The sequence below is a fragment of the Meriones unguiculatus genome, chromosome 7 (assembly GCF_030254825.1).
Source record: "Meriones unguiculatus strain TT.TT164.6M chromosome 7, Bangor_MerUng_6.1, whole genome shotgun sequence".
In the NCBI taxonomy this organism is placed as follows: domain Eukaryota; kingdom Metazoa; phylum Chordata; class Mammalia; order Rodentia; family Muridae; genus Meriones; species Meriones unguiculatus.
Window position 1 is genome coordinate 32,436,442 of NC_083355.1, and position 13,016 is coordinate 32,449,457.

The 13,016-nt window shown below is 49.7% G+C and overlaps 1 protein-coding gene across 2 annotated transcripts; it reads right to left on the reverse strand.

The window, feature by feature from the left end:
- Nucleotides 1-768: 768 nt before the first annotated feature.
- Nucleotides 769-6,768, reverse strand: Ccdc182 (coiled-coil domain containing 182). 2 transcript variants are annotated; one of them, XM_060388405.1, is made up of 4 exons: nt 6,105-6,768; nt 5,711-5,836; nt 3,478-3,603; nt 769-2,118 (listed from the first exon to the last, which is right to left on the reverse strand). In XM_060388405.1, exon 4 carries the CDS (start codon nt 1,551-1,553, stop codon nt 1,092-1,094), a length of 462 nt encoding a protein of 153 aa, XP_060244388.1. In that variant the 5' UTR covers nt 1,554-2,118; nt 3,478-3,603; nt 5,711-5,836; nt 6,105-6,768; the 3' UTR covers nt 769-1,091. The 2 variants fall into 2 exon arrangements, with proteins under 2 accessions (XP_060244388.1, XP_060244387.1); XM_060388404.1 differs by lacking the exon at nt 3,478-3,603.
- Between the last annotated feature and the right edge of the window lie 6,248 nt (nt 6,769-13,016).

A 13,016-nucleotide genomic window follows, 5' to 3' on the forward strand; every position in this document is an offset into this window, starting at 1 on the left:
GGCCAGCAGGCCCCTCAGGCTGATGTGTGGGCAGCCTCTGGGAGGGGCTGGAGAAAGGATATAGGAATCGGTGACACAGGGGCTGATTGTAAACACAAGCCACAGTGACTGCTAATGGCCTCGGGTCACGCACGTGTGATCGTTCCGCTATCCCAGAAGGAACTAGTCTAAAAACAGTCTGATGGGTTCAGGGGTTTCTTAGGCTGCAAGACGGAAAGTGAGCACAAGGGGCCTGGACTTGGAGCACTAGTCATTCATTAACATGGAGAGAACGTAGAAGAGAGCGCTCCGGTTTTCGTGGTTAGCTTGCCATAGGAAAACAGCACTGTGCTGCCCTCAGGAGATGCCTGTGGGGGCAGAAGGGAAGGGGTTACGACGTTAGATAAACGACCAGACACCCTATCAACTCCTGCTCTGTGAGTCAGTGTCACGGCTCTACTGTGCCATCTTCTAGGTGTCATTGCCGGTGCCCTCGAGTTGAGAATTCTACCACAGAGACCTCACAAGGTCCGATATACAGAGCAACCCTTTTACAAGCTAAATGGAGGGAAAGCAGAATTGGACGAAAGCAGTAAGGAAACGGAGAAACGATAGCCTAACGGTGCAAGCAGACGGGAAAACCGAACAGTGAGGTCAGGGATTACGCAGATGCAGCCATCTGAGGCCATTTCGGGGTGTGGGCAAGCCTGTCTCAGTGCACAACACACGTCAACAGGTCTTAGTAAACCAATTGTTACGTGATAAATCACAAAAGCCTGGAGTCGTTAAAAGAAAGGTAAATCTGTTCAACACAACCAATTTAAGAATATACAAGCGAAATGCTCCACAGCCAAGCAACCGTACCATCACAAACAGGAAACAGTCCCAGGTGGAGGTCACAGGTCTGACTTAGCGTCTGAGGCCTCCTTCCTTGACCAGGCTGGATAAAAAAACCATATTGGGGTCTCTTTTTTTGCCTCTCTGCATGGTGTTATTTTGGTAGCAGGAAAGCAATAAAAATGGGGAAGGGGGGAATAAATGGGGATTTAGCGTTTGTCTTTCCATTAAAAAACTATCTTCCAGCTGCCCGCACAGGCGCGTGCACGGGCCGTTCAGTCGGCCTGGCTCTTCCTGGTGACTTGCAATGGGTCGCGGCTCCTGATCAGCATCTTCTCCAGCCGCTGGCAGTGTTCACGCAGCTGCTTCTCCCGGGGCAGGAGGAAGGTAAGGACCTTGTTGCGAACGATGCCACGGTCCTCCTCCTCCCTCAGCCGCTGCTTCACCCGCGCCGCCTGCTCCTCCTGCTGTGCCAGGACACCATTCATCTCCCAGAAGGCGTCCTCCAAGTAGCGGATGGCCTGCAGGGCATCCTTCTTGAAGTCCTCCAGCTCCCTTTGCACCGCAGCCACTTTCTGCTTGAGGATCTCCAAGTCGGCCGGCAGAGGGAGGCAGGAGGACCAGGACTGAGACAGGGAAAGGTCCCCAGACTGGAGCCCACTCTCCACCATCTTCTTGCCCTGTAAGGTATTCACCGTCATAAGAATGGACCCTGCCTGAAAAGGGACTTCCATCATCTTCCTTCTGCAGAGAGGAAGCCAAGAAACCAACTGAGACAGGGAGATATTTGGGGGCTAAAGGCACTACAATTTGGAGTGGACAGACACATGTCATTGTGACATCAGAGCCCTTTAGCCAATCAGAAGAAAAGCCCCAGTTCACTACTTTGCATATTGTAGGTTCCTTGGCTGGTAACCTACAGTTTTACCTGTGCCTTCCAAGTCTCCCGAGATGAGGGTTCTCAGTAATTTGTTCTTTAACCCCAAGGGCAAGCCAAATCCCAGAGAGTAGAGAAAACTAGCCAAGTCAAGGCAGGCCAGGTCAGGTTCACAGGCTGCCAAGAGTGAGCAATCTCCCACCCCACAAGGAACATGGATGGTTTTATGGCACCATGTCTGGGCTTCGTTCAACATCACCAATAGGACAAAGTCATCCTAAGAAATGATGTCTGATCCACCAGCAGCTCTAAGATGCCAAAGGAGTAATCTTCCCCAAATCCATATTCCTGCAGTGATGCCAGAATGCTTAGATGATCTGCTTGTTGCGGTGTGTCTGCTTTTCAAGTGTGGTCCACAGAAATACCTGTAGGATAAAAATGAGCCATTCATATTTATTCAGCTAAAACATCCTGAGTGCTCACTGGTTCCTGGGCCTAGAGAACGAGAGTGAGTACATGTTCCCAACATACCCAGATGATGGCAAAGAAGGCGGTGCGTGCAGGTAAATCTGTTTTTACCTGGTTACTCTAAAGAGGCAAACGTCTCCAGCCACTTTTAGCTCAAAGAACAAACCCCTACCTTTGCAGATCACAATCTCTTGTCCAGACTTCCTTCCAGGGCTCCTAACACTAACATCTCTCCCGACAACCGGCCTTGAAACCGAACCATCTAGAGCCAGATAAATTACCTCTTCACTCAGGTTGGTTCCTACTCTGCTGTCCTACCAATGACCCTACCTGGGGCAGCGGCCACAGCAGCATCTAGCCATGGTTGGAATGTCTGTCCCCTTCCCAACTCACTTTGAAACTGTCATCCTATCGGTATTGAGAAACAAGTGTCTCTGGGAGGCAGAGTGTATTGGATGGATGTCATCATGCAAAAATAACTTTTATTCTCCAGATGTTGTCATCTTGGAGGCTTCCTGCCACCATCTGCTAACGTAGGCCTCATCCTGGACGCTTCTAGCCTCCATACAATCTAATCTAAGTTTAGAATGTTTTCAGCCTCTGAGACTTACTGTTGAATAAGCTCACCCTTTCTAGCTCTTTCTGAACTCTGGCTGGCTGGTTCAACACAGCTGTTCTGGCACAAACTCCTCTCCTAGCTGACTGATTCAGTCTGGCTTTTCTCTTGGCCTCTGGCTGAATGCCTCAAACTAACTCTAGCTATCTTTTCTAATCTTCTGAGAAGCTCCTTCTCAAACTCTGCTCGGTCTGTCTTCACCTGTTTCTAGCCTATTCTTTCTCTGCAGCCTGTTTTTTTTTTTTTTTTTTACAGCTGTCCCAGTAAAACTGCCTCTGAATCCCACAGACTGAACTGCCACCAACTCAACTTCCCTGCTTTGCCTCTCCTCTGACTGATTCAACCAAACTGCCTGAGCAGAGCTGCCTAGAACTCAGAGACATGCATGCCTGTCTCCCGAGCGTAGGGATTAAAGGTGTGTTCCACCGTGCCTGGATCTAAGCTTTTCTTTATCCGGAACTTGCTCTATACCAGGGCAGGCCTTGAACCCGAGATCTGCTTGCCTCCGTCTCCTGAGATTAAAGATGTGTCTATTCCAGCCAGAGCAGCCATGTTCTGAGTTCAGGTTCTTCTACTTCGCCATCTCTGGAGTGGGTTCTTTATCATTAAAAACTGCTGCTTGACCCCCTTTTGGTTCTCCTGCCATCTTTGCCATTCTACCATGGGTCCCTTCCACGTGGGATGGCATAGAAGTCCTCACCAGACACCAGCTCCTTGATCTCAGGCTTCCCAACTTCTGGAATTTCAGAATTGTAGGAAAACAAATTCTGTTGTTGTTTGTTTATTGTTTTGTAGATCTCTCAGCCTCTGGTCTTTTATTTTGTCACTGCAGAACAACATAGAGAGTGCTCCCTGGGATCAAGCTAGATTCCTCGGTATCCAAGTGGCTTCAAAGGCTGTTAGGTTTCTCATCTCTGAGCACCCTGTCACCTACCCTCCTGCACTGGAGCCCAGGCTTCACCTCCTGGAAGCCATGTCTCATTAGTAGATCACCTTTCCCCCTTGAGCCCTGTTTCCTTCTCTGAGTTTCTGAGAGCTGTGGTGTACAGCTCTCTGGGAGGGAAAAATAACCCTCTGATGGGCAGAAGCTGCCAATTTCCACAGTGTAAACACTTCCAGCAAGTACAATTTCAAGCTAACCAACTTGCTTGTCTCCAGGAAGTGAAGGACCAAATGAGCCCTCCTGAGCCCTCAGAAACCAACTCTGGGCCCATGATGAGGGCTACTGCCTTCTCTGAGACGTAGATTGAATATCTGGTGGTCTCATGTAGTCATCAGAGAGGGCCTATTGCAGGGACAGGTGAAGCTAAATGAAGATGAGATTTTGAATTGCAAAAGAAAAAAAAAATACTGAGAAAGAATGTTGAGTGGAAAGAGTACCTGCTTGTCTAGGAGTCAGGAGCTGCTGTGTGGTCCCTAGCTCAGTCACCTCCCCATACTGAGCCTTTTTCCCCTAGCTGTGACATGAGAGGTAGGAGAAAGCTTCTCTGCAGTCAGTAGTGTTCAAAGGTCCCACATAGCCTTCCACAGCCTCCCCTCCGATTCTCCTCTTCCTGTCTCTTACGACTGTTACCTGGTTCTACTGTTCCCTTAGGCATAGCGAACTCTGGGCGACCTGAGATTGTGTATTCCTCAACCCGTTTACCTTCAAGTATCCTACCTGCTGCCCCCCCCCACACACAAAGGCACTGAGATAACTAGAAGAAATGCAATTTCTTTCCATACGTTGTTTTTCGAATGCTGGGCACCCCTAGCTTTTCTGCTGACACATTGACACCTACTGGCCTTCATAGAAACCACAGCCCCAGAATTCCACCCAAGAGCGGGTGGGGATGAAGAGCTGATGGAAACAGCATGGGGTCTGTGGTATAGTTAATTACGGGCTTGGGTGTGTTGTGCACTAAAAGGCTCTCTGTCAATAAATAATATTTCCCAGGTTACTGAAGGGAGAACAAAAATAATGTGCTTTTTTCTACTCTTATCCTCTCTTGTCCTCCCCCTTCCTGCGTCTCCCTCTCTGTCTCTTCCCTCATTCTTTGCCTCTTTGTTTCACACAGGGAATGGTGGAGGTCACAGCTGTAGCTGTGACATGAAAGTCGAAAGGTCAATATTGGGACAGCATTTTCTCAGTTCCCCTGGTGCTGTTGAATGAGGCTCCAGTTCGCTTCCTAGAACCACAGGGAAGGCGGCCTCTGAGTCACCTTATTCTCAGAGCCACAGGGCACTGAGAGCTGGTGCTGTCACCAAGGCCTGGTGGCCTCCTGAGCCTTCAGGAAAGTGACTCAACACTGGCTAAGCATGTTGTGGATGTTCCCCGGTGCCAGGAGGTCCCACAGTTCTGCGTAGCCTTGCATTCCGCCTGCCCTCCCATATGTCTCAGGAACGAGGTCTGCTAAGCTATCTGTTCCCTTGAAGGTGCCAAGAGAAGGGAACACAGAGCTAGCAAAACAGCCGTGACCTGCAGCCCCATCCTCAAGAGAGCCCCCTGCCCCAGACTCTTTCTGCTTATCACTGCTTCCCCGTGGCTCAAGAGGATAGGGAGGCATGGGGAATGTGGCGGCTTTACAGACACCTCTTCCAATAGTATAAAACCCCGTTTCTTTGGGGGATGATAGAGGACACCCACTCCCATCTCTCCTGTCATGTCTTTGTCAAGCCATGGAACCCTGAGAAACTGAAAGTTCCCGTTATCCTGTTAGAATGGCGTCCCCAGCCATTTCTACCCATCGTTGGCTCTAAGCCAACCAGAGTTGCTTACTAACCCACAGCTGTCTCGAGCAGTCATACTTCTCTTCCGGGACTGGAATTGGGATCAGCCTGTGTATCCCCTGATACACAGGCCTGACAATATTAGGACCAACTGGGGATTTGTACTCAAGAGGACAGAAAACCAGCTGTGTCTGGGTATATTTTTAAGAAAAGATCTTGCTTACCCCTCAGAGGAAGTACTTCTGTCAATTTCCAGGCAGTGTCTGTCTGTCCTCATCCCCAAGGAAAGCAATGCTGGGAGCAACGGGTTTCAGAGCAACATGCCGAACTCTCAAAGAGCATGTGAGCAGCTATTTGTAGAAGAGGGGACAGCTATGGAGTGTCTTTTCCCAGAATCCCCTGGTCCTGTACTCTCGTGATGGTTACACTGCCATAAATGAGGTCACTACACCAACACCTCTTCTAGCCGGCCTTTCGCCCACCCATGCATTCATCCACCCATCCATCTGCCCACCTCCTCATTACCCATCCATCCACCCATTCATCCTTCCACACATCTGTCTACCTAGTTTTCCACCCATACCGACACATACTTGCCACCGTCTAGTGCATGCTTACCCAGTGTTCTCTGAGCGAGGCAGTAAGTGCTCAAGAGACAGAACAAGACGTAGAAGGCCCTGCTCTGAGACAGCCAGTGTTCCACTGGCAGGAGACAAGCAGTAAAGTAAGCAATTAACACATAACACCACGAGGCTGGCGCCAGGTCCCTGAAGAAAAGAGTGTTGGGCTCTGCCAGATGACGGATTGGTGAGGTGAAGCTTTGGGGGTGAGACATGAAGGCTGAGGGTTAGAGACAACGCTCTAGGGGTGGGGACAGGAATGGGCTGGAAGAACCAAAGGAAGCCAGGGTCTTGCTGTGTGGCTGGAGGCAAGCACAGCAGCAGCAGGAGGAGGTGGCTATGAGGAAGGGTACAGGGCCAGCATCAGAGAGGCGGAAGAGGGTTTCCCCCATGCCGGCTGTGTGAGGGCCATGTGGGATGGCTACAGCTCTGGGCAGTTTCCAACCCTGCAGCTGGGCGATGAGAACGACACTGGGGTGGGGGTGGGGATGAGGGTGAGGACTAAAACTTGGTGCTGTTCACCATGATTAATTAACCCAGCGCCGGAACCCCCAAGGCACGATGCTAAAAATACCTGCTTCCCTCTGAGATGCGGCAGCTGCCACCCAGCAACTTTTAGCCGTGCCATTTGTCATAATTTGACACTGCTAAGGAGTGTCCAGGGGGCTGTGTTTCTGCAAGAATCAGACTTGTCCAGAGCCCACTAGCCAGCTGGCCCTCAGAACCCACCCACAGCACACTTCTTCAGCCTCTCTTGCCCGGTCTCCCGGCCCTGCCCGAGCCGCTTCTGAGGGTGACTGGCACCTGCCTGATGCTTGCCTACCCACAGAAGGGAGCGGAAACCTGCCTCCAAGAGGCGTGAGCCAACGCGTTCACCAGCGCGTCCTCGGATGCGGCGTTTCACGTCGCTGCAGCCCCGCGCCTCTCGGATTGCAGCCATCTATCAGAGGCCCTGCCAGCCCAGGGCGGCACTTTAATTAAAATATGTAAAACATGCTGGTGGGAGTTGGCTCTGAACACACAGGAGCCTGCCTTGGACAGAAGTAGGTGCAGGCCAGCCCAGCTTGGAACTGGCCCTTCTCCAGCCACGGAGGGGAAGGCTGCCAGCAGGGCCCTCCCCAAGGCCGGGGCCAATGAGGCCTGAGGTGCGGCACCCTCTGGGGCGTGGAACTTAGCCAGGGCAGGAGGGTCTGTTCAGAAGAGAGCTGTATCTGCAGACCAACGCTTCTACCTGAAGAGCATGCTGGGAATGTGTGACACCAGCTACCAGTGTTGGGAGCTATACTATTCTATCCCCACTGTAAATATTAACTTTCTTAAGATGGTTGTGAAAGTGAGAACTGATATTGATATAAACTTTTTTCTTTTTCAAGACAGGGTTTCACTGTGTAACCCTGGCTGTCCTGGAACTCACTCTGGAGACCAGGCTGCCCTTGAACTCAGAGATTCGCCTGCCTCCTGAGTGCTGGGATTAAAGGCATGCGCCACCAATACTTGGGACTATAAACTTTTTTAATGCAGCACTAGGGATTATTATTATTATTATTATTATTGTTATATGTGTATGGGAGTTTTGCCTGTGTGTGTATGTCTGTGTAGCTACCTTGTGGGTACTTGGTGCCCAGGGAGGCCAGAAGAGGGTGTTGGATACCCTGGAACTCGACAGTTGTGCTCTGCCTTGTGGGAGCTGGAAATTGAACGCGGTTCTCCGGAGGAACAGCCAGTGTCTTGACCACTGCTGAGCCATTTCTCCAGCCTTACCAATGGGCATTAAATGCAGGAGCACAAACATACTACTAAGATGTATCCCTAGCCCGTTCTCTCTTCTCCTGCTTCCCCCGTGTGTGTGTGTGTGTGTGTGTGTGTGTGTGTGTGTTTTCATGGATAGATGGATACATGTAAAACATGTGCACAAAATCCTGTAGAGAGGCCAGAGGACCCTGGTGTCTTTCCTCAGGAGCTGTCCGCCTTGTTTTTGGACTGAAGGGTCTCACTGGCCCGGGGTTCACCATGTAGGCTCTGCTAGTAGCCAGTGAGCTCCAGGAATCTGCCCGTTTCTGTCTCCCCAGCTGTTTTACATAGATCCTGGGGATTGACCTAGGTTCTCAGGCTTAAAGACAAGCACTCCGCCGAGCAAGCCATCTGCCTGGCCACACTCCACTCCTTCCCTTCTCTAGCTTTTTAGCTCACTGAGTAACTCGGACTGTTCTTGAACTCTGTAGACCAGGCAGGCCTTGAACTTGTGGTCTTTCCTGTCCTGTTCTCCAGAGTTGATGAAATTCTTCATGACATTTCCCTTTCCCAAACTTTGTATCTTCCCAAGTGGGATCCTGCTTCAGACTTTGCTCTCTGCTGAGGAAGAGTGGTAGAGCCTGCATCACTTAGGGCAAGAATGAGGAAACTTTTTTGTTCAAAATCAGAAAAAAAAAAAAAAAGAATTTTTTAAAAATTAGGTCAGAATTTTTACACAAACTTCTTAATCAGGAAATGGCACGTTTGCACATTGTTTAAACCATCATTTAAATGTGTTTTCCCTTTGGGGGCTTCCCTGTTAGTACTGAAATATCAAAAAATGTCCAGGAGCATAGTGGGCCGAGTTCTGATCCAGGGCGAGGCTGCATTGCATTTTCTGTACAATCACGTGGACTTTGGAACATTGAGGGATCTAGAGCTGGGGAGGCAAGTTGATTCTCAGCTCCTGGTCTAGACCTGTGACAAAAATAGAAACGCCGTAGAAGGTGTTAGGGTCTGGAGAAACCACAACCCGCAGGCGTGTGACCGGAAGCGGATTTCTGCAGAGTTGGACGAGGTAAGAGGTACCTCACAACCCAGCCACGGCTCTGCCCACTCCTTGCTCTCCCAAGGGGAGTGAAAAGGAGGGGATCCCTCTAGCTCCAGCTAACCCGCTGCAAAGAGAGCCATCGGGCCTGCCGTCCTTCAGCCAAAAGTGGCTTTCTGGGAGGGAGGGGCAGAGCTACTACCGTTCGCAGGTTGCGGTGTCGGGCTGAATTACACCAGTTTAAAAACCAAATCCCCTCCTTCCTGGGTTACACAACTGTCTGCCTGGCAAGGTGGGAGATGACTGGTGACAGGAATCAAGGCCTGCTGGCCACTCCAAGACAGAGCAGCTTTGATGACCTGGAAAGCTCCAGACACCAGGACTCCTAATGATGAGTAATGAGCCCGAACATAGGAAAGTTACCCCGCACCGCTGCACACGCCCGCTCCCACGGAAGTCTGGGACCTGGACCCGGGCCAGGGAGATGCGTTCAGTCTTCCAGCGCCTGGAGGAGGAGTTGGCCCCACACCCATTCCTGCCCAGCTCCACCCGTGGTCCTGCAGTGAAAGGTTCTGAGGCTTCAGCCCTTGGCTCTTTTAAGGGTTGGTCTGGCTTCCCCAGTGATCAGAATTTATCTTTGCATCACGCAGGGACACAGAGGCAGGAGAATCAGAAGTTCAAGGTCACCTGGTTACATTGGGATGAAAGGCCAGTCTGAACATGAAAACCCTGTCTCAAATAAAACAGTACAGCTTTCTCATTCATTCATTCATTCATTCATTCATTCATTCATTCACATGTTTATTGAATGTTCAAACACAGCTAAGCCTGAATGGGGCTTCTATCCTGTGGGGATTTTCAAGCCAATGACAGAAGACTCCAAAGCTCAACCTTACAGGCTGACCATCCACAGGAGGGGATTCTGGGCTAGTCTGTCTTTTCCGGCAATAGGGACAAGAAGCAAGCTAGGGATGAAATCCAAAAATCTCTGGGCACAGTAGGCTTGGGGTTCAGTCAGACTCCGGTTAAACTGTACCTACAGCTCTTCCTCCACGTGTCCCTCCTGCCCTGATATTAGTAGGGTCTGTATGTGCCAATCTTGAGTGTCCTTTCACTTCATCGGAACTTAATCCCAGAGAGCCTTAAACTTTGGGGCACACTGGAATCATCTCGGGAGAACATTAGGTGTTGCTCAGGCCCAGGTCTCACCGCCAAGAAAATAAGCCAGGAGGTTTGGTAGAGAGGAGTTAACATGGTCCGTTACATGCCTGAGGACACACTGTGACCGGCTGCCTCATGCTGCCCTACTATGGCAGCTGCCCTCAAACGGTGAACCAAACTAAACATTCTCTCCTTACGTTGCTTTCGGCCAGTATTTTATCACAGCCATAACCAAGGTAATTGAGGACTGAGGAGATACCTTTACTCAGTTGGTAAAGTTGTCCTCAAAATGCGAGGACCTGAGTGTGGGCCGAAGAACATCCGTAAAAAAGGCCAGGCGTGGTAGTTGGTGTATGCTTGAGATCCCAGTGCTGAGGAGCCAGAGACAGGAGGATCGCTGGGGCTTGCTGGCCAGCCAGCCTCGCCTACTTGATGAGACACTGAGAGACTCTGTCTCAAAACCACACAGACAAAAACAACACCATACACTAGAAGGTGGTTAGCTTCCGTGGGCATACCTCCCTCCCACAGCTTCAGAGCAGCAGGCTGGGAGTGTTAAGCCAGGCTCTGCGGCCCAGATGAATGAGGCTCCTGAGCCTTGAGGCGGCAGCTTCATTTCGCCCATCTCCCATTCAGACTTAGCCGATAAGACTAAACAGCCATAAAATATTTAAGTCCTGGTGCTGCTTCTGCTGCGGGGTCCAGGCCAGCGGTACTGTCAACTGTAACCGTTGAGCAGCGATCCCTGGGGACGGCTCAGGATGCCGCCCCGTCAGCTGAGGTTTGACGAGCGGCAGGCATCTGGTGGTTTAGAAGTATATCGTCAGAAGTGGGGCCGGTGCCAGATTCCTGTCTCTCCTCTCTCATCAGGGGTCTGGGTGTCCTAATTCCCGCTGCTATGGGTCTTGGTTTGACCTCGTCTCTCAGAAGGCCAACCCCAGCCACCCGTCCAATCCTTGGAGCATTAGCTGGTTTGTTTGGGTCTTACTCAAACCTACAGACAGTCACACCTCCAGCTCTAGGACAGTCGCTTGTCTGGACACTCAGTGAGGTCTTGTTCATGATTATCACTGTTCTCAGCTCTCATCATTAGGTAACTGTCACAGCCAAGATGGAAACCTTTCTCCATAGGAAGGTTGAGTGGTGTTGCTATTAAGGTGGTGATAAGGTCAGAAAGACAGTATAAGCTGAGGACATGGCTTGGTGGATAAAAGTGCTGGTCTAACCTGATGAACTGAATTCAATCATTTGAAGCCACATAAAAAGTCAGATATGGGGCCTGAAGAAATGGCTCTGTGGTTAAGAGCACTTACTGCTTTAGCAGAAGACCTGTGTTCAGTTCTCAGCCTCCACATGGAGGCTCACTACTATCTACAATTGCAGTTACAGGAGATCTAATGCCCTCTTCTGGCCTCTTCAGGCACTGCACCATGTGGAACACACACACACACACACACACACACACACGCAGGCAAAACACTCACACTTTAAAAAATTAAACATTTATTTTAAATATATTCTCTCATTTTTAAATTTATTTTGAAAGATTTATTCCTTTTGTTTTATTGTGAGTGTGTTGTCTGTTTCTATGTATGTGTGCCATGTGCGTGTTTGGTACCTGCAGAAGCCAGAAGAGGACACTGGATTTCCTGGAACTGGAGTTTTAAATGATTATGAACCACCATGTGCATGCTGGGAATCAGATTCGGCTCCTCTGCAAGACAGCAAGTGCTCTTAACTACCGAGCCAACTCTCCAGCCCTAAAATAAACAATTTCCTTTAAATCTTTTCAACGCAGATATGGTATGCATCTGTAATTCCAGCACTCCTACACAAGGTAGGAGGTGGAGACAGGAGAATCACCCAGAAGCTGTGAGACAGCCAGCTTGCCGTATACAGCACAGAGACATGGCCTCAACAAGATTCTCTGGCCTCCATACAAGCTCTGAGGCAGCACACGCATGATGAGTGCATGCACATATATGCTCACACATATGTGTGCACGCACACACTCACCATTTAAAATGCAATAGGGGAGGGGAGCTAGGGAGATGGCTCAATGGTTAAGAATGCTTATTCTTCTTCTAAAGGACCAGAATTTGGTTCCCAGCACCCTTGTTTGGTGGCTCATGTCTCCCTGTAACTCTAGCACCGGGGCATCTAACACTCTTCTCTGGCCTCTGGTCTCCTGTGGGCACCAGAAGACACATACACGTAAATAAAAATAAAACTGGGGGTGGTAAGATAGCTCAGCACTGAAAGAGAACATAATACTCTTGCAGATGACCTGAGTTTGGTTCCTAGAACCCACCTTAGGTGGCTGTAGCTACCCGGGACTCCAGCTCCACGGAATCTGATGCCCTCTTCTGGCCTCCAAGAGCACCTGCACTCATGTGCATGTGGCCACATACATTTTACACAAAATTAAAATGTTTTTAGAACTTATATACATCCAATAATCAGAAAGAAACACTCAAAGCTACCTTCTAACCTTCCTGAAGGGAGATTTGGAAAATTTTCCAGAAAGCTAAGCTAAGAAGGCCCATCCACTGCCAAGTTTGAGGTGGTTATGATAATTAACTGGCACCATCAATTTGTTTGAATGTAGAATCACTGTGGAAAAACAGTTCTGAGCATGTCTGTGGGGGCATGTCCAGAAATTTTAACCTGAGGGTGGGCAGCACCAATCTGAGGGCTGGAATCCCAGACTGAATAAAAAGAGAACTGAACACCTGCGTTTCTGTTTCTTGATTTCGGATGCCTTGCTCATTCTCCTGCCCCATGCCTTCATCGTCGTGATAGACTGTATTTCTTTGAACTGTGAGCTGAAATAAAACCTTCATTCCTTCAGTCATTTCTTGTGGAGAATATTGATGGGAGCAACAACAAAGTAAATAACACAACTTTGTTTACATCTATGCCCTGAAGTCAAGCGGGCTGCCTTCTCCTACCCTCTGAATGTCACATGAG